Source organism: Dryobates pubescens, chromosome 30 (genome assembly GCF_014839835.1).
Source record: "Dryobates pubescens isolate bDryPub1 chromosome 30, bDryPub1.pri, whole genome shotgun sequence".
Taxonomy (NCBI): domain Eukaryota; kingdom Metazoa; phylum Chordata; class Aves; order Piciformes; family Picidae; genus Dryobates; species Dryobates pubescens.
The window spans coordinates 9937043-9959160 of NC_071641.1; the positions used below are offsets into that span (position 1 = coordinate 9937043).

At 57.4% G+C, this 22118-nt stretch overlaps 1 protein-coding gene across 1 annotated transcript in view; it reads right to left on the bottom strand.

The window, feature by feature from the left end:
* The window catches only part of PTEN (phosphatase and tensin homolog), a 91341-nt gene that overhangs the window by 44924 nt on the left and 24299 nt on the right, over positions 1-22118 (bottom strand). Inside the window, exons 3-4 of the mRNA XM_054174620.1 lie at positions 9109-9193; positions 783-827 (exon numbers count right to left, since the gene is read on the bottom strand). Coding sequence (XP_054030595.1) covers positions 783-827; positions 9109-9193 — 130 coding nt within the window. The remainder of the gene's footprint in view (positions 1-782; positions 828-9108; positions 9194-22118) is intronic.

Consider the following 22118-nt stretch of genomic DNA (forward strand, 5'->3'; position numbering starts at 1 on the left):
CCCCCCCCCAGTTAGAAACATGGTCATTAAATCAAACCAAATGAAAGCCTTTTGAGCAGCACAGAGAATCAATACATTTGCAACTTCAGATTTCAGGGGGGTGGGGGGAGGGAGAGGGGAAAAAAAAAAGAGGGCTAGGAAAAACCATGACCTACTTTTCCCCATCAGCTGACATTGCTGAATTCCTTCTACAGATGAAATTAGCCTAAGCTAAGGAATATTAACAACAACAGAAAAAAAAACCACCTCCCTTCTGGAGCAGGAAGAGCTCTCTGCAGAGCTACATTTTCACTTCCAAAAGTGAGAAGCCACCAAGTTGCTCAGCTGCTGCACCAGCTTTTTTGTTTTGCAAAGGAGTAAAAGAGGGAGAGAGGTCCAGAGGAGTGAGGGAGCAAACAGAGAGAGAGGGAACCTGGGGACCAAATGTAGTTTGATGAAAGGGGGACTGCCCAACTGAAAAAGCCCCAGTGAAAAATACTCCTTTGGGCCACTTCTTCAGTGGGGGACACTGCTGCCTTCACACAAAGCCTGCTGTGAAGGACTTTTCCCTTTTTAATCCCAGGGTTCAAGCTGCAGATGGGCTGGCAGCCAAGGAGCAGGACTCTGCTCTGCTCAAGCAGCTCACAGGGCTCCCCATCAACACACCCCCTGGGCAGCCCCCTTGGAAACACCTCCAGCCCCAAGCTCAGCACAGCCACCAGCTGCCTGTGCTCCCCCCAGCTCAGCTTTGGTTCTTTACAAGCCATTAGTTTGGAAAAGACATCTCTTAAGAGCATACTTACAGATTGTATATCTTGTAATGGTTTTTATGCTTTGAATCCAAAAACCTTCAGCAGAGAGAGAAAAACAAAAGGGGAAAAAAAAAAAAGAGAGAGAGGTTTGGGTTAACAAACAGTGCAATGAGGTTGACCTTTCTCTTCAAGCTCCACACTGGCAGGTGCCAGCTGGCCCTGGGATGCCTCCAAAGTCAAGAAGGCAGGGAGCTGCAAGCCTGGCTCACACAAACCACCCAACAGTGATGAGTAAGGCACAGCTGAGGCCTGACCTGCCCCTGAGACACTGCTGGCATGGAGCAGCCTGCCCTGATGGCCAGCATACCTGCACACCAAGGCCTGGAACTGAGGTTTCAAAGCAGAAAGCACTGATTACACTTCCACTTCAATCAGCTATGCAAAGTATTCCCAGTAAACCAGAAGTGAAAATGCCTTCAGTATTCCACTTAGGACAGCTGCAATCCTTCCAACACCAGTTTGTCCACATGGCCATCATTTGCCACCCAAGGCTGGGCACAGTGCTCTCAGCACATCTGCAGATGAGACTGACTTGGGTGGCAGTGCTGAGCTGCTGGAGGGTAGGGAGGCTCTGCAGAGGGACCTGGGCAGGCTGCAGCCATGGGATGAGGCCAATGGGATGAGGTTCAACAAGGCCAAGTGCTGAGTGCTGCCCCTGGGTCACCACAACCCCAGGAAGGCTCCAGGCTGGGGGCAGAGGGGCTGGGAAGTGGCCAGCAGGAAAGGCCCTGGGGGTGCTGGGTGGCAGCAGCTGGAGAGGAGCCAGCAGTGGCCAGGGGGGCAAGAAGGGCAGCAGCAGCCTGGCCTGCAGCAGCAATGGTGTGGGCAGCAGGAGCAGGGCAGGGCTTGTGCCCTGGGCTGGGCACTGGGGAGGCCACAGCTTGAGTGCTGGCTTCAGCTCTGGGCCCTCCCTGCCAGAAGGAGCTTGAGGGCTGGAGCAGGGCCAGAGAAGGGCAAGAGAGCTGGGGAAGGGTCTGGAGCAGAGGGCTGGGGAGGAGCAGCTGAGGGAGCTGGGGGTGTGGAGTGTGGAGCAGAGGAGGCTGAGGGAGACCTCCTTGCTCTCTGCAGCTGCTGAGAGGAGGCTGCAGCCAGCTGGGGGCTGGGCTCTGCTCCCTGGTAACCAGTGACAGGACAAGAGGAAATGGCCTCAAGTTGCCCCAGGGCAGGTTTAGCTTGGGCATTAGGAACAATTTCTTCCCTGAAAGGGCTCTCAGGCTTTGAAACAAGCTGCCCAGGAACATCCCCACCCCTGGAGGTAGCGTTTCAAAGCAGCAGAGGTGTGGTGCTGAGGGACCTGTTCCAGCAGCAGACCTGGTAGAGTCAGAGAATGGCTGGACTGGATGCTCTGAAAGGAATATGCCAGCCAAAACCATTCTGTGACAACCTGGGCTCAGAAAGGAGGAGGACTCTCAAGACTTCTTCCACACTCACTTCATTTTCACACTCAGCTTGTCACCAAAAGCCTCCCATGGAAGCAGCCTCGGGAGAGCCAAGCTGGGAGCATGATTCACCACAATTGCCATGACTGGATCTGATGTGTCACCTGGCAAAGCTCAAGGGGGAGGGGGGGAACCCAAACCCCCACCACCACAGCACACAACTGTTTGCCCTTCCCAGCAGCACCAGGGTGCATCTGCAGCAGCAGGCATTTAATTAGCCCTGACAGAACATGCTGTCCACGCTGCCCAGAAACACGAGCTGCTGAACTCCTGGAAAGCTGAAGCACAGGGAAAACAAAGCACAACCCCAAGCAGCCAGCTCTGGTCAGCAGGCACAAGGCTGCAGGAGAGAGCTGGGAGAGCCCTGTGGTTAAGAGCCCTGCGTCAGGAGCAGAGCAGCTGGGAGGCAGCGGCAAGCAGCATTTCCTGCCCCCCGCTGCTGCCCCTCCTGCCAGCCTCGCATGGGGGCAGGGGGAGGTGTTTGAGGGTGGGCTCCCTGCTTGTCTGGAGACATGGAGAGCCTGGAGGGCTGACTCTGCTGCTCCACAGGCTGTGAGCGTTCATAGGGTCCTTTTCTAAGGACAAAATTCCCTCCCCAAGCTCTCCCAGGCCTGGAGAGGCAGAGGGCAGGAGGCCTGGCTGCACTCCTCAGCCAGCACTGCCACCCCCCCTGGCAGGGCAGGCACAGCCCCGCTGCTGGCTCCTTGCTCAATGCTAACTGCTCCACAGCTCAGCCACAGAGAGCCTCAGAACTGTCTGAAATGCCTTCACAAACCCCCAGAGCAGAGAGTTTCATTAGTAGCATCACAGAGTGCTCTGGCTTGGGAGGGAGCTCCAGAGCTCAGCCAGCCCAGCCCCCTGCACTCAGCAGGGACATCCTCCACTGGATCAGGCTGCCCAGAGCCCTGGCCAGCTTCCCCTGAAAGACCTCCAGGCATGGAGCCTCAACCACCTCCCTGGGCAGCCTGCTGCAGTGTTCCAGCAGCCTCCTGGGGCACAACTTGTTCCTCACATCCAATCTCAATCTGCTCTGCTCTGCTTTGAAGCCATTGCCCCTGCTCCTGTCCCTGCAGGCCTTTGGAAAACATTGGCTAAAACATCAGACTTGGTGTTTGGGTGTCAGGCAGGAAGGGGCATGGTTATGGAGCCATGTTTGAAGTAGGTGTGCCAGGGCTGGAAGGTTTGAGATGCCACAGAGGTTCTTGTAGTCCTTGGTAGTCACTGGCAGGCAGGGTTACTGCCAGCTGAGTGTCACTGGGAGTTACTGGCATCCAGGCTTGTGCAGAAAGGAGTGGAGCCAGCTCCTCAGCTCCCCGCCGTGGGGAGGAATTCTAACCCTCAGCTGAGGAACAGTCACCTGGAGGCAGCTGCAGGAGGGTTGGAGGGGGTTTGTTTTGTGCAGGGCACTGCCAGGACGGAGCTGGCTCTCCGTGAAGAGCTCTGACAGGAGCAGACCCTGCAGAACCAACCTCCTGCAGGTGTGCAGGAGTGAGGAGAAGCCTCTTGCCCAGAGCTGCTCAAAACCAGAGAATCACAGAAGCATTTGGGTTGGGAAAGCCCTTTCAGAACATCCAGTCCAACTGTTCTTAACCCTGCTGAGGCTGGGGCTGAGCCATGGCCCTCAGCACCACAGCTCTGTAGCTTTGAAACACCTCTAGGGAAGAGGATTCCACCACCTCCCTGAGCAGCCTGGGCCAGTAGTTGAAAACCCCTTCAGAGAAGAAGTTTCTTCTGCAGTCCAACCTAAAGCTCCCCTGGCACAGCTTGAGGCCATTTCCTCTTGTCCTATCACTGGTTACCAGGGAGCAGAGCCCAGCCCCCAGCTGGCTGCAGCCTCCTCTCAGCAGCTGCAGAGAGCAAGGAGGTCTCCCTCAGCCTCCTCTGCTCCACACTCCACACCCCCAGCTCCCTCAGCTGCTCCTCCCCAGCCCTCTGCTCCAGACCCTTCCCCAGCTCTCTTGCCCTTCTCTGGCCCTGCTCCAGCCCTCAAGCTCCTTCTGGCAGGGAGGGCCCAGAGCTGAAGGCAGCACTCAAGCTGTGGCCTCCCCAGTGCCCAGCCCAGGGCACAAGCCCTGCCCTGCTCCTGCTGCCCACACCATTGCTGCTGCAGGCCAGGCTGCTGCTGCCCTTCTTGCCCCCCTGGCCACTGCTGGCTCCTCTCCAGCTGCTGCCGACCAACACCCCCGGGTCTGACTCTGCTGGGCAGCTTATCAGTGCAGTTCAGCATGGCTATCTGTGAAGGCTCCTGCAGAGTCTCTCTGCTGCACTTAGCAGAGCTGTCCTGTTGGGCTTTCTAAGCATTTCACTGTGCACAGCTTGCACACCAGGAAAAGCCTTTCCTGTCCTTCTGGCACAGCTAAAGGCCATCCCTCAAACCCAAACTGTCTGGCCCTGCATCTTTACCAGCAGTCAGAGCTACCTCTTCAAGTTGCTGTGGGCACTCCCTCTGCTCTGGGAAATCGGTGGTCCTTGATGGACTCCACCTTTGGAAATCATGCAGGGCAGTGCCCGCTGGAAGGAGCCAGGCTCTGCTCAGGGATGCCTGAGGACAGGCCCAGGGGCACTGAGGTGAAGCTGGGCCAGAGAAGGTGCCACAGAAAGAGAAGGGAAAACTTTGTCCCTGTGAGGGTGCAGGAGGCCTGCAGCAGGCTGCCCAGGGGGTAGTAGAATCTCCTTCTTTGCAGAGCTTCCAACCCCCCTCGGATGTGTTCCTGGAGAGCCTGCTCTGGCAGGGGCGTTGGACTGCATGGTCTCAGGAGGCCCCCGGCGCCCCCTGCCCCGTCCCGGGAGGTCGCCGGCGCCCCCTGCCCCGTCCCGGGAGGCCCCCGGCGCCCCCTGCCCCATCTCCCAAGGCCCCCGGCGCCCCCTGCCCCATCTCCCAAGGCCCCCGGCACCCCCTGCCCCGTCCCGGGAGGCCCCCGGCGCCCCCTGCCCCATCTCCCAAGGCCCCCGGCGCCCCCTGCCCCATCTCCCAAGGCCCCCGGCGCCCCCTGCCCCGTCCCGGGAGGCCCCCGGCGCCCCCTGCCCCGTCCCGGGAGGCCCCCGGCGCCCCCTGCCCCGTCCCGGGAGGCCCCCGGCGCCCCCTGCCCCGTCCCGGGAGGCCCCCGGCGCCCCCGGCCCCGTCCCGGGAGGCCCCCGGCGCCCCCTGCCCCGTCCCGGGAGGCCCCCGGCGCCCCCTGCCCCGTCCCGGGAGGTCCCCGGCGCCCCCTGCCCCGTCCCGGGAGGCCCCCGGCGCCCCCTGCCCCGTCCCGGGAGGCCCCCGGCGCCCCCTGCCCCGTCCCGGGGGGCCCCCGGCGCCCCCTGCCCCGTCCCGGGAGGTCCCCGGCGCCCCCTGCCCCGTCCCGGGAGGCCCCCGGCGCCCCCTGCCCCGTCCCGGGAGGTCCCCGGCGCCCCCTGCCCCGTCCCGGGAGGTCCCCGGCGCCCCCTGCCCCGTCCCGGGAGGCCCCCGGCGCCCCTGCCCCATCTCCCAAGGCCCCCGGCGCCCCCTGCCCCGTCCCGGGAGGCCCCCGGCGCCCCTGCCCCATCTCCCAAGGCCCCCGGCGCCCCCTGCCCCGTCCCGGGAGGTCCCTTCCAACTCACACCACTCTGTGAGTTAGCTCTGGACAGCAGCCTTTGAAGGTGCTCTTCCATCCACAGCACCGGCTTTGGCCGCTGCTGTGTGAAGGCAGAGGGGGTGCACACACAGTGGCCCTGCAGCCTCCTGCCTGTTGCAGTCAGCAGCTCCTCCTCTGCTCCTGAGGTCCTCTTAGGGAGGGATTTTTATTTTCCTGAGAGCTTTTTCTGCAGGAATTCAACAAGGGCTGCTGCTACCACTGGCCCAGGCTGCCCAGGGAGGTGGTGGAAGCCTCCTGCCTGGAGGTGTTTGCAGCCAGGCTGGAGGTGGCTGTGAGCAACCTGCTGCAGTGTGAGGTGTCCCTGCCCATGGCAGGGGGTTGGCACTGCCTGAGCCTTGGGGTCCCTTCCCTTCCATCCTGCCAGCTCTGTGATCAGAAGGTGCTGGCTGAGCACTGCCTCTCAGGCCCCAGCAGCACAGCACTGACTGCTGCTGGTTTCTCTGGGAAGCAAGGCAGCCAAAGTGCTTTCTGAAGCTGGGCAAAGCACTGCAGCTGTGCAGCCTGCTTTCAGCACTCAGTGCCCCCCAGAAGGCTAAGAAAAGCCCTGCTGCTTCCCCTGCTGCAAATCACAGAGGCACAGACTGTATCCAGCTGGAAGAGACCTCCAAGCTCATCCAAGGCCAGCTATGGACCCAGCCCTGCAGGCTCAGCACCAAACCCTGTCCCTAAGCACCAGCTCCACACACTGCTGGAACACCCCCAGGGATGGGGACTCCAGCACTGCCCTGGGCACAACACTCCAATGGCTGAGAGCCCTTCCAGGGCAGGAATCTTTGCTGAGCTCCAGCCTGAGCCTCCCCTGGCTGACTGATTCCCTGTTGCCTCCTTAAGATGATCATTCTCCCACTGCTCTGCTGAGACCTCCCTTGGAGTGCTGTGTCCAGTGGAGGAAGGACCTGGACCTGATGGTCCTGATCCAGAGGAGGGCCACAAAAATGCTCAGGGGTTGGAGCAGCTCTGCTGTGAGCACAGGCTGAGGGAGCTGGGGGTGTTCAGCCTGGGGAAGAGAAGGCTCCAGGGAGACCTCAGAGCAGCCTGCCAGGACCTGAAGGGGCTCCAAGAAGGCTGCAGAGAGACTGTTGCCAAAGGCCTGCAGGGACAGGAGCAGGGGCAATGGCTTCAAAGCAGAGCAGAGCAGATGGAGATTGGATGTGAGGAACAAGTTGTGCCCCAGGAGGCTGCTGGAACACTGCAGCAGGCTGCCCAGGGAGGTGGTTGAGGCTCCATGCCTGGAGCTGTTCCAGGGGAGGCCGGAGAGGGCTCTGGGCAACCTGATCTAGTGGAGGATGTCCCTGCTGAGTGCAGGGGGCTGGCCTGGATGAGCTTTGGAGGTCCCTTCCAAGCCAGAGCACCCTATGGTGGAGAGCTACTGAACACTGACTTCAAATGCCCAAGATCTCAAGAGCACCATGGGTGACTTAAAAAGGACCAGAGCTAAACACAGAGACATTGGGCAGCTGCTCACAAGTCTTCAGTTTTTAATGCAATGCCTCACACAACATTCATAGAGTCCCAGAATGGGTTGGGTTGGAAGGGACCTTCAAGATCATCCAGCTCCAAGCCCCTGCCATGGGCAGGGACACTTCCCACCAGCCCAGGTTGCTCAGGGCCTCATCCAGCCTGGCCTGCAACACCTCCAGGCAGGAGGCAGCCACAGCCTCCCTGGGCAGCCTCTGCCAGTGTCTCCCCAATTTCACTCTCAACAACCTCTTCCTCATCTCCAGCCTAAATCCTGCTTTGCTACTGAAAGCTCCTGCCACAGAACTACCTCAGCTCTATCAAGAGCACATCACAAATCTGGACTGAGGTCTAGTTTGGCATCCATCAGTCAAAATGAAGAGCCCAAGCACTGTCCCTTCTCTGGTATCACTCATTCCAGACCAAGGAATGTCACTGGCTCCTCACAGCATGCTTACTGGATCAGGATTCCCAAGCTCTCCCCTTGCACCAGCCTCCAGCCAGCCACCAGCCTGGCATGGCATCAGCAGGATACTTTCTGCAGGCCAGACTCTGACATGGCTCAGCACAGCTTCCACAGCTGTATCCAGCAGCTCTGAGTGGTGACCTTCCTTCATTTGGTGGTATGAGTGACAACCTGCAGCGTCTTGAACAAGATGTGCTGTACAGCAGTACCAGCAACAGGACATTTCAGCTGCTTTTTCTCCTCATCCAGAATCACTGAACATGGCCAGAAGTCTTCTGAAGTCCCTGAGAACCTTCCCTCCCTCCACAGCCCCTGAGAACCTTCCCACCCCAAACCATTCCAGGATTCTGTCTACTACTCTACAGCAACATGAAATTATCAAGTACTCTACTTATTGAATGGAGAAAGGCCATGGGCAGACATCCCCTGTAATGCCAGCAGCTGTTGCTCTGGGTTTCATGGTTGGGTGGTTTGAGGAGGGGGTTTAATTTGCCTTCAGTACTGCACACAGGGGTCTTCTGTAATCACTCCTTACTTGGGTTTATTGTTCCCTTTCTACTGTCCATGTTGAAAGGGACTTTTTACAAGGGCTTGCTGTGATAGAATGAGAGGCAGTGGATTGAAGCTCTTCAGCCTGGAGAAAAGGCTCCAGGCAGACCTCAGAGCAGCCTTGCAGGACCTGAAGGGCTCCAGGAGAGCTGGGAAGGGACTCTGGACAAGGGCTGGGAGTGCCAGGCGCAGGGACAATGGCTTTGAGCTGGGAGAGGAGAGATTGAGAGTGGAGAGGAGATAGAAATTTTTGAGAGTGAGAGTGGGGAGAGCCTGGCACAGGCTGCCCAGGGAGGCTGTGGCTGCCTCCTGCCTGGAGGTGTTGCAGGCCAGGCTGGATGAGGCCTTGGGCAGCCTGGGCTGGTGGGAGGTGTCCCTGCCCATGGCACCGGATTGGCACTGGATGGCCTCAAATGTCTCTTCCAACCCCAACCACGCTGTGAATCTCAACACCAGGGAGAGAGGCAAGGGTGATACCTCTCAGAGAAACAAAGAGCCTCCTTCTACTCCAACACAATTTGCTGAAGGCAATTTTCCACACTCAGAAGCCTTTGAGATCAACCTAAAGCAAGCAGCCCGGCCTCGAACCTCTGGCTGTTTACAGCATCTGGGGGGGGGGGGGGGGGGGGGGAGATAGATAGGGAAGCATCTGGGAGAGGCAAGGCAGAGCACACAATCTTCCCTCAGCATAAGACCAAATTCTGAGTGCAGGACAAGGAGATTTAAGATTTATAACAATGAGTTAGGGAAAAGAGGAGGGGGGGGGGGGGGAGGAAAAAAAGAGCCCTTACCTTACAACATCATCAATGTTGTTCCGATAGACTCCTTCAAGTCTCTCTGCAGGAAAACCCATGGCAATAATGTTTGGATAAATATCTGGAGGGAGGTTAAGTTAGGGAAACATTTGGAAAGAAAGGGGAAAAAAAAACCAAAGAAATTCCACAGTGGCATCAAGGAAATGTTGACTGCAGCACAGCCAGGGCAGGCAGCTCCCGCTCCGAGAGCAGAAGAGTCTGGGGTCTGACATCGAATCACAGAGGCAAGCAGGCTGGAAAAGGCCTCAGAGATCACCAAGCCCAAGCTGTCACCCAGCACCTCCTGACAACTAAGCCATGGCTCCAAGTGCCACATTCAAGCCCCTCTTGAACACCTCCAGGGATGGGGACTCCACCACTTCCCTGGGCAGCACATCCCAAGGACCAATCTCTCTGTCCGGGAAGAATTTCTTCCTCACCTCCATCCCACACCTCCCCTGGCACAGCTTGAGACTGTGTCCTCTTGTTCTGGTGCTGGCTGCCTGGGAGAAGAGACCAACCCCCACCTGGCTACAACCTCCCTGCAGGGAGTTGCAGAGAGCAAGAAGGTCTCCCCTGAGCCTCCTCTTCTCCAGGCTGAGCAACCCCAGCTCCCTCAGCCTCTCCTCACAGGGCTGTGCCCCAGACCCCTCCCCAGCTCTGTTGCCCTTCCCTGGACACCTTCCAGCAGCTCAACCTCTTTCCTAACCTGAGGAGCCCAGAACTGGACACAGGACTCAAGGTGTGGCCTAAGCAGTGCTGAGCACAGGGCACAAGGACTTCCCTGCTGCTGCTGGCCACACTCTTCCTGATGCAGGCCAGGATGCCCTTGGCCCTCTTGGCCCCCTGGGCACACTGCTGGCTCCTGTTCAGCTGCTGTCCACCACCACCCCCAGGTCCCTCTCTGCCTGGCTGCTCTCAGCCACTCTGTCCCCAGCCTGTAGCTCTGCCTGGGGTTGCTGTGGCCAAAGTGCAGCCCCTGGCACTGGGACTTGTTCAGTGCCATCCTGTTGGCCTCTGCCCCTCTGCCCAGCCTGTCCAGGTCCCTCTGCAGAGCTCTCCTACCCTCTGACAGCTCAACTCCTGCCCCCAGCTGGGTGTCAGCTGCAAACTTCCTGCTGATGGCCTCCATCCCCTCCTGCAGATCATCAATAAAGAGATTGACCAGGCTGGGGCCCAGCACTGATCCCTGGGGCACACCACTGGTGCCTGGCTGCCAGCTGGCTGTGGCACCATTCACCACCACTCTCTGGGCTCAGCCTCCAGCCAGTTCCTAGCCCAGCTCAGAGAGCTGCTGCCCAGGCCAGGGGCTGACAGCTTGGCCAGGAGTTTGCTGGGGGGGATGGTGGCAAAGGCCTTGCTGAAGTGCAGGCAGACCTCACCCACAGCCTGCCCCACATCCAGCAGGCAGTGCCCTGGGCATGGAAGGAGCTCAGGTTGGTCAGGCAGGACCTGCCCTTCCTAAACCCAGGCTGGCTGGGCCTGATGCAGTGAAAGGGGATTTCCCCCCCCCCCCCCCCCAAGAAAAGCTGGGAAAAAAGTTGAAAGGGGAAAAAGCAACAAACCAGCACATATCAGGAAGGAAAATTTGGAACACTGTACCTGGACCACAGAATCTCAAGCAGGTGAACTGTGAGGGCAGTCAATGGTTAGTAACCCTTTGGAAAGCAGAGGCCATCACACCTCATCTCACACAGGATCCCACTGCAGCAGCCTCACACTGGGCTCTCTCTCAGTTTCCAAGGGGAAACTGTTAACACACTGACTAAAGGACATGATCCAAATGAAAAACCCCATGCCAGTGCCCAGCAATCCCCAGCACAGGTACAGCACAGCAGGGCCAACACAGAAGGGTGCAGTTCAGACAGGCAGATGCACTCCTCCTTTTTATCACCCCCATGACTGCTGCCTTCCAGAGTACTCTGGCACCTCTGACTGCCTGCAATTCAGATACTGCAGCAGATGGGAATCACAGAAACATTCAGGGTGGGAACGACCCCTGGGATCATCCCCAACCACTGACCCTACCCTACAAGGGTCACCCCTAACCCACAGCCAAAGCACCCTGAAACACCTCCAGGGTTGGGGACTCCACCACCTCCCTGGGCAGCCTCTGCCAGGCTCTGACCACTCTTGCTGGGAAAAGCCTTTGCCTGGTGCCCAGTCTGAGCCTGCCCTGCTGCAGCCTGAGGCCATTGCCTCTTGTTCATCACCTGTGAGAAGAGAGCAGCAGCAACCTCTCCACCACCTCCTCTCAGGGAGCTGCAGAGAGCAGGGAGCTCTCCCCTCAGCCTCCTCTTCCCCACACTAACCATCCCCAGCTCCTTCAGCCTCTCCTCAGCAGATTTCTGCTGCAGGCCCTTCCCAGCTTCCTTGCCCTGCTCTGCCCTGGCTCCAGCACCTCCACCTCTCTCTTGTCTTGAGGAGCCCAACTCTGGGCACAGCACTGGAGCTGTGGCCTCAGCAGTGCCCAGCACAGGGGGACAGTGCCCTGCCTGCTCCTGCTGGGCACAGCATTGCTGCTCCCAGCCAGGATGCCAGTGGCTTTCTTGGCCAGCTGGGCACACTGCTGGCTCCTGTTAATCAGCACCCTCAGGTCCCTTTCTGCCAGCAGCTTCCCAGCCACACTGCCCCAAGCCTGCAGCTCCCCAGGGGGTTGTTGTGAGCCCAGTGCAGGACCTGGCCCTTGGCCCTGATAAGTTCATGGACCAAATCCATCCAAGCCTCTCCCAGCCACACTTCACCCATCTGGAAAGGATCACCACAATTCCCTCCTTTCAGGAAAAATACTCTAGTTCCTTATTCAGAACTTCCTGGAATTTACCCCCTAAAAGCAAGCTGAGCTGCAGAATGTAGGCAAAGTCCCTCTGAGCAAAAGCAAACTGGTACTAAGGGAAAAGGCCCAGACAAGAAGACGTGAATCTCCCATGGGCAGCTGATGTAGGGGAGAATTCCCACCAACCTCCTTCACACTGATTGGGATTTCCACTCCTGGGGGCATAAAGAAATGCAGCTGGTATGTTTGCTGGTTTGATCCCAGAGAACCCAAGAAAGGGGTAAAAAACAAGGGCTCCCCACTTCTAGCCATTATTAGAAATGATAATGGAGTGCAGAAGCTTTACTGCAAAGCAAAACAGAAGTGAAACCAGCAGCTCAAAAACAGACCATCCCCTGCTGCATTTAGCATACTCCTCCTCAAACTAATTTTAGAAAGAGTAAGAACAAAGTGTGGGATCTCTGAAGCTGGCCCTGCTTTAAACAAGGGGGCTGAAGCAGGTGACTCCCAGAGGTCTCTTTGCAACCTGAATTATTCTGCAGTTCTAAGAGTCATCTCGAGTCCTGCAGCCAGCTCTGGGCTCCCCAGCTCAGGAGGGACAGGGATCTGCTGGGGAGAGGCCAAGGGAGGGCTGCAAGGATGCTGAAGGGCCTGGAGCACTGCTGCTGAGCAGAGGCTGAGAGCCCTGGGGCTGCTGAGTGTGGAGAGGAGAAGGCTGAGAGGGATCTGAGCAATGTCTCTCAAGAGCTGAGGGCTGGGGGGCAGGCAGGAAGGGCCAGGGCCAGGCTCTGCTCACTGTGCCCTGCCATAGGCCAAGGGGCAAGGGATGGAAAGTGCAGCCCAGGAGGTTGCAGCTCAGCATGAGGAGGAATTTCTTGCCTGGGAGGCTCCCAGAGGCCTGGAGCAGGCTGCCCAGAGAGGTTGTGGTTGTGCTGGATTCTATGGTGCTGCTCTGGCAGGGGCTTGGACTGGAAGATCTCTTTGGGTCCCTCCCAACCCCTCACATCCTGTGAGCTGTGACCCTGTGAGTTCACTTTGTTTTAAGGTTCAAATATAACAGAGCTCTAAAGAGGAACCATCAGGCTGCAGGGTACTGCAGCAGCTTCCATGATCACAGAATGCAGGGGTGGGAAGGCACCTCCAGAGGCCATCCAGTCCAACCCCCCTGGCCAAAAGCAGGGGCACTCAGGGCAGGTCACACAGGAACACATCCAGGCAGGGCTGGAAAGTCTCCAGAGCAGGAGACTCCACAACCTCTCTGGGCAGCCTGCTCCAGGCCTCCAGCACCCTCCCACCAAAGTTTCTCCTCCTCCTCCTGTTGAGGTGGAGCCTCCTGTGATGGAGCTCACATCCATTGCCTCTCATCCTGTCCCAGGGTGTCACTGCAGAGAGCCTGGCTGCATCCTCCTGGCAGCCACCCTGCAGGGATTGACAGACCTTGATCAGATTCCTCTCAGCCTTCTCTTCTCCAGGCCCAACAGCCCCCAGGGCTCTCAGCCTTTCCTCCTCACACAGATGTTCCAGGCCCTTCAGCATCCTCTCAGCTCTGTTGGACTCCTGCCTGCAGTTCCCTGTCCCTCTTGAACAGGGGAGCCCAGAACCTGACACAACACTCCAGATGGGGTCTAACTAGGGCAGAGTAGAGGGGGCAAATGACCTCCCTTGACCTGCTGGACACATTCACCTCGCTGCACCCAAGTATACTCTTGGGCTTCTTGGCCACCAGGGCACATTGCTGTCTCCAGTCACCTCTAGACAAATAAAAGCCTGAAGCAAGATGCAATCCACTTCAGTCCATCCTCATGGGATTCCTACAAGCCTGAGCAAAGCCAGAAGCAGCGTGGCCCAAGTGCTGCTCTTCCACAGCTAACAGAAACCCTCTTTTCTACTCAGAAAGCCAGAATGAAACCTTTCCTATGTCTGAGTATCAATGGACATCAGTCTGCCTGGGCTTTGATGATTTGGGAGGCAAGGAGGGAAAAATGAAGGCTTCTGCACCACCTCAGATCTGCAGCTGCCTTCAACACAGACACCAGAAGGGGCTGGTGTCTGCTTGCCAATTCATTCTGCCCTGGCCCCCCCCAGTCAAAACAAAGCTGATCTTGAAAGCAAGCCACCACTGAGTGACTTCACTTTCAAAGCCTGTGACTGCTTCAGATGCTATCAGATCACACAAACCTTCCAGCCTGAACTTTACTCTGGGAGGATTTTGCTCAGCAAGCAGTCCACACCTCTTGGGTAAATTAGCAAATGTGCTACATCATTAGCAGTGGCTCTGCTGCCTCAGCAGTGCCTCCCTGCCACCAGCCTGGGCACCCCAGCCACTTGCTCTGTGCCTACCAACAGGGAACTTGCTGACTTATCAGCTAGCTCACTCCGTCACAGAACCCCCTGGGTTGAAAGGACCTCACCTTGAGTATCTCCAGGGATGGGGCCTCAGCCACCTCCCAGGGCTTAATAACTGAAACCCATGAGCCCTGGACTACAGCATGGGAAGAGCTGGTCCAGGTCTCTGGAATTAGCTCTTTATGCTTTTCCTGAGTGGCAGTGCAACCAACCCTTCCTCCTGCTCAGCAGGGCCAGGCTCTGCACCAGCTTGCTCTGGGGAATGCTTTTATGCCATCCTCAATGCCAGCCCTGGAGTCATTGTAAAGACCCTTTTCCTGCTCTGTAGGCTCACAGAATGCTCTGGGCTGGAAGGGAGCTCCAGAGCTCAGCCAGTCCAAGCCCCTGCACTCAGCAGGGACATCCTCCACTGGATCAGGTTGCCCAGAGCCCTGGCCAGCCTCCCCTGAAAGACGTCCAGGCATGGAGCCTCAACCACCTCCCTGGGCAGCCTGCTGCAGTGTTCCAGCAGCCTCCTGGGGCACAACTTGTTCCTCACATCCAATCTCCATCTGCTGGAAGCCCTCTGCTGGGAGGCCAGGCTGGGAGAGTTGGCCTTGGGCAGCCTGCAGAGGAGAAGGCTCCAGGAAGACCTTCTGGGGGCCCTGCAGTGCTCCAAGGGCCCAGCAGAAAGCTGGGGACAGTTTTTCTCAGGGTCTCTGATGCCAGGCCAAGGGTAGATGGTTTGGACTGAAAGAGGGAGCATGAGAGTGGAGAGAAGGAGAAATGTTCCTCACAGCCAATCTCAGTCTGCTCTGCTCTACTTTGAAGCCATTGCTCCCCATCAAACCATCACCTCCCCCCATTCCTGATTTCAACCCCATTTCTACCTACTGCCAGCATTTACACTCAGCATCACCTCCCTGTGTGCCCTGCTCTGAGCAGCAGGGTTCCCTGAATTACCACAGTTCAGGGCCCTCCCTGCCAGAAGGAGCTTGAGGGCTGGAGCAGGGCCAGAGAAGGGCAAGAGAGCTGGGGAAGGGTCTGGAGCAGAGGGCTGGGGAGGAGCAGCTGAGGGAGCTGGGGGTGTGGAGTGTGGAGCAGAGGAGGCTGAGGGAGACCTCCTTGCTCTCTGCAGCTGCTGAGAGGAGGCTGCAGCCAGATGGGGGCTGGGCTCTGCTCCCTAGGACCAAGAGATAAGACAAGAGGAAATGACCTCAAGTTGCACCAGGGGAGGTTTGGGTTGAACATGAGCAACAATTTCTTCCCTGAAAGGGTTCTCAGGCCCTGGAAGAGGCTGCCCAGGGCAGTAGGGGGGTCCCATTCCTGCAGGGATTTCAAAGACCTGTCAGTGTCATGCTGAGGGACATGATTTAGCAGCAGACTTGACAGTGCCAGGTCACTGACTGGACTCCATCTTCGGGGCCTTTCCTAGCCTAAACAACTCTGACTCCACAGCACAACAACTCATTATGTTACCCTGGGTCCCACAGCACCCCAACAGAGCACACAGCCACTCAGGCCAGCAAGGTTCTGACACACCACACCGAAACAAAACTCAGCTTCAGCTACAGCATCACCCATCAGACAGGTGCCCCAGCTTCACCCACTTCCCAGGGAGCTCCCTCTCAACCAGCAGCTTTACTGTGTGGCTTTCTCCTCCCATGTGTCTCAGCCTGCATTTTGTGCTCTCCCCTGCTGCTGGCTCTTTCTCTGTGAGCAGCTAAGGAACAAGACAACTTTCCAAGATTCCCAGCTGGTGCAAGATAGAAGCAAAGCAGACAGACACCCCAAAGTGAAGGGAACAGAGAACATCTGAACAGGAGGGTTTCCAAAGCCTCAAAAACACCCTGGGCACAGAGAGGTAAAAAGGTCCAAAATAACCAGGGCAGCCTCATGGTGTTGGAAAGCTTCCCCCTGCTTCTGGCTCCCACATCTCTGCTGAGTCCTCTCTTCCCCCTTCACTGTGCATTGCCCTTGAGGAGTGTTAAGTACACACAAAGCCCACATGAAGGCCTTGGGGCTGCCAGGGGGTGACAAAGTCCCCAGGAGCCAGCAGTGGGCCCTGGCAGCCCAGAGCCAGCTGAGTGCTGAGCTGCAGGCAGAGCAGGGAGAGCAGCAGCACAGGGAGGGGATTCTGCCCCTCTGCTCTGCTCTGCTCAGAGCCCACCTGCAGCACTGCCTCCAGCTCGGGGGCCCCCAACACAAGAAGGCCCTGGAGCTGCTGGAGAGGCTCCAGAGGAGGCCACCAAGATGAGCAGAGGCTGCAGAAGCTCCCCTGTGGGGCCAGGCTGGGAGAGCTGGGGCTGTGCAGACTGGAGAGGAGAAGGCTCCAGGCAGACCTCAGAGCAGCCCTGCAGGACCTGAAGGGCTCCAGGAGAGCTGGGGAGGGGCTTTGGACAAGGGCTGGGGGTGCCAGGCCCAGGGACAATGGCTTTGAGCTGGGAGAGGAGAGATTGAGAGTGGAGAGGAGGAAGAAATTGTTGGCAGTGAGGCTGGGGAGAGCCTGGCAGAGGCTGCCCAGGGAGGCTGTGGCTGCCTCCTGCCTGGAGGTGTTGCAGGCCAGGCTGGATGAGGCCCTGAGCAGCCTGGTGGGAGGTGTCCCTGCCCATGGCAGGGGCTTGGAGCTGGATGATCTCTAAGGTCCCTTCTAACCATTCTATGAGTCTCTCTCTGCAGAGCAGCAGGCCAGCAGCTCTGGATGAGCTCTGCACCATTACAGCTGCATTCTTCAACCCAGAGCTCACGTCACAAAGTGTTCCCCAATATGCCAGGAAACAAAGAAACTGGGGAAAGACTTGAAATGGTGGTGGAGGGGGGTCAGAGTATGAATCAATTTCCTGCTGCTGATTCAATGAAATACACTGCAAGAGGCAAAAAGCAGCCAGTTGGTATGGAAGAAAGATTCTGCAGTGAGCTGAATGGCCACAGAAAATCACAGAGTTCACTGACTCTGAGAGCAGAAGCAATCAGCTTGGGGCTGAAGCATTCCATCTAATTCAGGCCACTCTGGGGCTGGACTCCCCACCATGCATGGATGTGAGTCCTGGCAAGGCTGCAGGCTAGGGCCAGAGTGGCTGGAACAAGCCCAGTGGGTAAAGGACCTGAGGGTGCTGGTTGCCAGCCAGCTGAAGAGGAGCCAGGGTGTGCCCAGGCAGGCAAGAAGGCCACCAGCAGCCTGGCCTGGAGCAGCAGCAGTGTGAGCAGCAGGGATTGTCCCCTGCACTCAGCACTGGGGAGGCCTCACTTTGAGTGCTGAGTTCAGCTCTGGGACCCTCTCTCCCAGAAGGACATTGAGGAGCTAGAGCAGGTCCAGAGAAGGGCCACAAAGCTGGAGGAGGGTCTGGAGAGGAGGGGTTAAAAGCTGCATAGATCACAGGATGGCTTACACCGAACCTGCTCTGGACCTTAGAGATCATCTCCTCCAACCCCCCTGCCATGGGCAGGGACTCAACTAGCCCAGGTTGCCCAGAGCCTCATCCAGCCTGGCTCTGAAGCCCTCCAGAGAGGGGCATCCCCAGCCTCCCTGGGCAACCTGTTCCAGTGTCTTCCCACCCTGCTTCCTAAGATCCAGCCCAACCCTCCCCTCCCCTCCCCCAGCTGTGGTGCTGAGGGCCATGGTCTAGCAGTGCCCTGGCAGTGCTGGGTTAACAGTTCACAGAATCACAGCACTGTTTAGATTGGAAGAGACCTTTCAAGACCATTGAGCCCAACCTTTAACCCAGCACTGCCAGGTCACCACTAACCCATGGCCCTCAGCACCACATCCACGTAACTGAGAAACCCTTCCACAGAGCTGGGGACTGCACCACTGCCCTGGGCAGCCTGTCCCAGGGCCTGACAACCCCTCATGAGCTCCCTAGTCAGGAGGTCTTGGGTGACAGGTTGGACTTGATGATCTTTGAGGTCTTTTCCAACCTTATTGATTCTATGAATCTGGGGAAGAAACTGTTCCTCATGTCCAACCTCAACCTCCCTCGGTGCAACTTGAGGCCTAGCAATGATCTGAGCCCCTCAAGCTGGGGAGGCTGCACTTCTGCTTGGTGCCATGGGCATCTGCCACACTGCACCAGGGGCTGAGAACCCTTTCAGGGAAGAAAGTTCTTCTAATGCCCAACCTAAACCTGCCCTGGGGCAACCTGAGGTCATTTCCTCTCGTCCTATTGCTTATTACAAGGAGACCTCCTGGTGGCCTGCCAGGATCTTCAGGGGGCTGCAAGCAAGCTGGGGAGGGACTTGGGAGGGGGTGAGGGAGGGACAGGACTGGGGGGGGATGGAGCCAAAGTAGAAGTGGGGAGCTTGAGATTGGCTGTGAGGAAGAAGTTGTTGGCCAGGAGGGTGGTGAGAGCCTGGCCCAGGTTGCCCAGGGAGGTGGTGGAAGCCTCCTGCCTGGAGGTGTTTGCAGCCAGGCTGGAGGTGGCTGTGAGCAACCTGCTGCAGTGTGAGGTGTCCCTGCCCATGGCAGGGGGTTGGCACTGCCTGAGCCTTGGGCTCCCTTCCAGCCCTGACAATTCTCGGATTCCTAGGAGGGGAAGAGACCAATCCCCAGTGGGCTCCAACCTCCTTTCAGGTAGCTGTAGAGAGCAATGTGGTCACTTCCAGAGACTCACAGAATCCTCTCTGGGTGGGAATTGGCCTCGATGACCTCAAAGGTCTCTTCCAAGCCAAACAATTTTATCATTGCATGCAAATGCTGCAGACTCTGAGGCTTTGCAAGCTGGCAGCAGGGCCATGGAAGCCTTGCTGAAAAGCAAACACCCCAGAGGAAGCATGGGGGAGGGGGGTGCTGGCTTCAGAAGGACTTGATTGGGGTTTTGCTTTTTAAAAACAGAACAGACAATTTGTCCCTCACCCAAACCCAAGCTTCCTGAAGCACCTTCCTTACTATCTCAAAGGATTAGCCTGGAATGCAATTCACAGGCCACTGCTGACTCACCCTCCTGTCTGCACCACTGCTGACCTTAAGGGACACCAGCTGCAGTCAGCAACCACCACCCTGCCCTGGAATGCCAGCAGGCTTCACCTGCACAGCACCACTGCCAGCCCTGGCACACACACTGAGCTCCCCAGCTCCAGAGACAGAGACCTGCTGGGGAGAGCCCAAGGGAGAGCCAGAAGGAGGATTTGGGGACTTGAGCAGCTGCCCTGTGAAGAGAGGCTGAGAGCCCTGGGGCTGTTGAGTGTGGAGAGGAGAAGGCTGAGAGGGATCTGATCAGTGTCTGTCAAGAGCTGAGGGCTGGGGGGCAAGGGGAGGGGGCCAAGCTCTTTTGGCTGGGGCACAGCCATGAGCCAAGAAGCAATGGATGCAAACTGGAACAGAGAAGCTTTCAGCTCAACAGGAGGAGGAGAAACTTCTTTGGTGTGAGGCTGCTGGAGGCCTGGAGCAGGCTGCCCAGAGAGGTTGTGGAGTCTCCTGCTCTGGAGACTTTCCAACCCCACCTGGATGCTCTCCTGTGCAGACTGCCCTGGGTGCCCTGCTCTGGCAGGGGGCTGGGCTGGATGCTCTCTGGAGGCCCCTTCCAACCTCTAATGCTTTGTGATTGATGGTGGTGGTGAAGATCATCTTGGACTTTCTTAAGAGAGAGTTCTATCAGGCACATTGATTTCACACTCTCTGGGTGGTCTGAGCCACTGCAGGAGAGCCTTTAGCTTTAAAGAGCAACACAACATAGAATTAAGGGTGGAAGAACCGTTACTGTTTGCAGAGATGATTCACAGATTGCATCAGGTTGCAAGGGACTCTCAAAGGTCATCTTGTCCAACCCCCCTACAGTCAGGAGGGACATCTCCAAGTAGAGAAGGCTGCCCAGGGCCAAATCCAGTCTGATCTTGAATGTCTCCAGGGGCAGGGCCTCAAACACCTTTCTGGGCAGCCTGTGCCAGAGTCTCAGCACCCTTGTACTGAAGAGCTTCTTCCTCAGCTCCAGCCTGACCCTGCTCTCCCTCAGCTTCAAACCATTTCCCCTTGCCCTGTCTCCAGACACCCTCAGGAAAAGTCTCTCTGCAGCCTTCCTGCAGGATCCCTTCAGGTACTGGAGGGCAGCTCTAGGGTCCCCATGCAGTCTTCTCTTCTCCAGGCTGAACAGCCCCAACTCTCCCAGCCTGGCCCCAGTAGCAGAGCTGCTCCAGATCATCTTTGTTGCCACCTCTGGAACTGCTCCACCAGGTCTATGTGTATCTTGTGTTGAGGATTCCATACCTGGCCCCAGCCCTGCAGGTGAGGTCTCCCCAGGGCAGAGCAGAGGGGCAGGATCCCTCTCTCCAGCTCTGGCCACACTGCTTTGGATGCAGCCCAGGCTGCCCCTGGCCTTCTGTGCTGCCAGGGCCCATTGCTGCCTCCTGGCCAGCTTCTCACCACCCAGCACCCCCAAGTCTTTCTCTGCAGGGCTGCTCTCAATGCCATCAGCTCCCAGCCTGGATTGGTATTGAGGATGACCCAGAGCTACAAAAAGGTGCCCCAAGATCTGCAGCAGGTGGAGGGGATGGTAGCTACTGCACTGCTCCTTGCTTGCTTTGCTCCTGATGCTGGGCACTGAAGCAGGCCTCCTCAGGGACAACCTGTGACCACTGCAAGGAAGGGAGCAGAGCCAGTTACAGGAGTAGCCATCCACTAAGCATCACCTTCAGCATCTTCTCCTATCACCAGCCACACTCAGCAGCTCAGAGGCAGTGCTTTGCACACCTGAGTCCATTCAACACTGATATGCAAAGCTGAAATTAAGACATATGCTGTCAAGATGAATGAGGAACCTGGGGTTGTTTGGCCTGGAGAAGAGGAGGGCTGAGGGAAGACCTCCCTGAAAGGAGGCTAGAGCCAGGTGGGGGTTGGTCTCTGACAGGATGAGAGGAAACAGTCTGAAGTTGCCCCAGGGGAGGTTTAGGTTGGACACCATAAGAAACTTCTTCCTTGAAAGGGTTCTCCAAGACTGGCACAGGGAGGTCCTTGAATCCCCACCCTTGGAGATGTTCCAAGCTGAGGGCCATGGTTCAGCACCACACTTGGTAGAGAGACAGAAGAATGATGGTTGGGCTGGAGGCTCTGACAGGGCTTTCCCAAGCAGGATGAATTCCCTGACTTGTCAATTCTGTAAAGGTCCTACCATGGAGTTTGGGAGCTTGGCTGCCTTTGAAAGCAAGAATTCAGAGCCATCACAAAGCTGATAAGGATACCAAGACCCCTGGAAACCTGGGGGAACTTGGTGCTTTCAAACATGCAAGGAGCTCACCATCAACCCCAAGCTTTTTCTAAGGCAGGCCCATGAACACCAGAGCAAGCCTCAGGCAGCTACTGAGGCAGCTCCCCAGCACAGGCAACCCAAAGGTAACTACCCAAACCAGGGGGGGGGAGGGGAAACCTCAACTCAGCACTGCCACATTTTGCCCAAGCAGCTCTTTCCCTGAGCACTGAGTTCCCAGTAATGGTTCCAACAGTGCTGCAAGCCCTCATTGCTTCCTCAGCCTTGTAAAGATGGAGGCTGGGACGTCAGTGAGCGATTGTAACAACAAAATCTGTCAGACAGACACCACAAACAACGGCAAAGAGCTGAAATAAACCATCCCCTGCTCCAGCTCACACTGTGACTAACTGCAAAACCTCAGCTCTGCCAGCAACAAAGGCAGCACCAGCGAGCCAAGGAACCATGAAAGCAACCCAGCCACTTGCTAAGGAACCAAATGCCACAGCATACAACAAAACAACCCCAAACCAGCTCAATTCAGCAATACTGAGAACACACAGCAGCAAACAACCCAGACACTGCCTCAGGGACACTGCCTCAGAGATGCCCTTCTGCCCTCCTGCTGCAGGTAGGTTTAACACAGAATCAAAGAATGCCAGGGGCTGGAAGGGAGCTCCAAAGCTCACCCAGTCCAAGCCCCTGCCAGGGCAGGGGCACCCAGGGCAGCT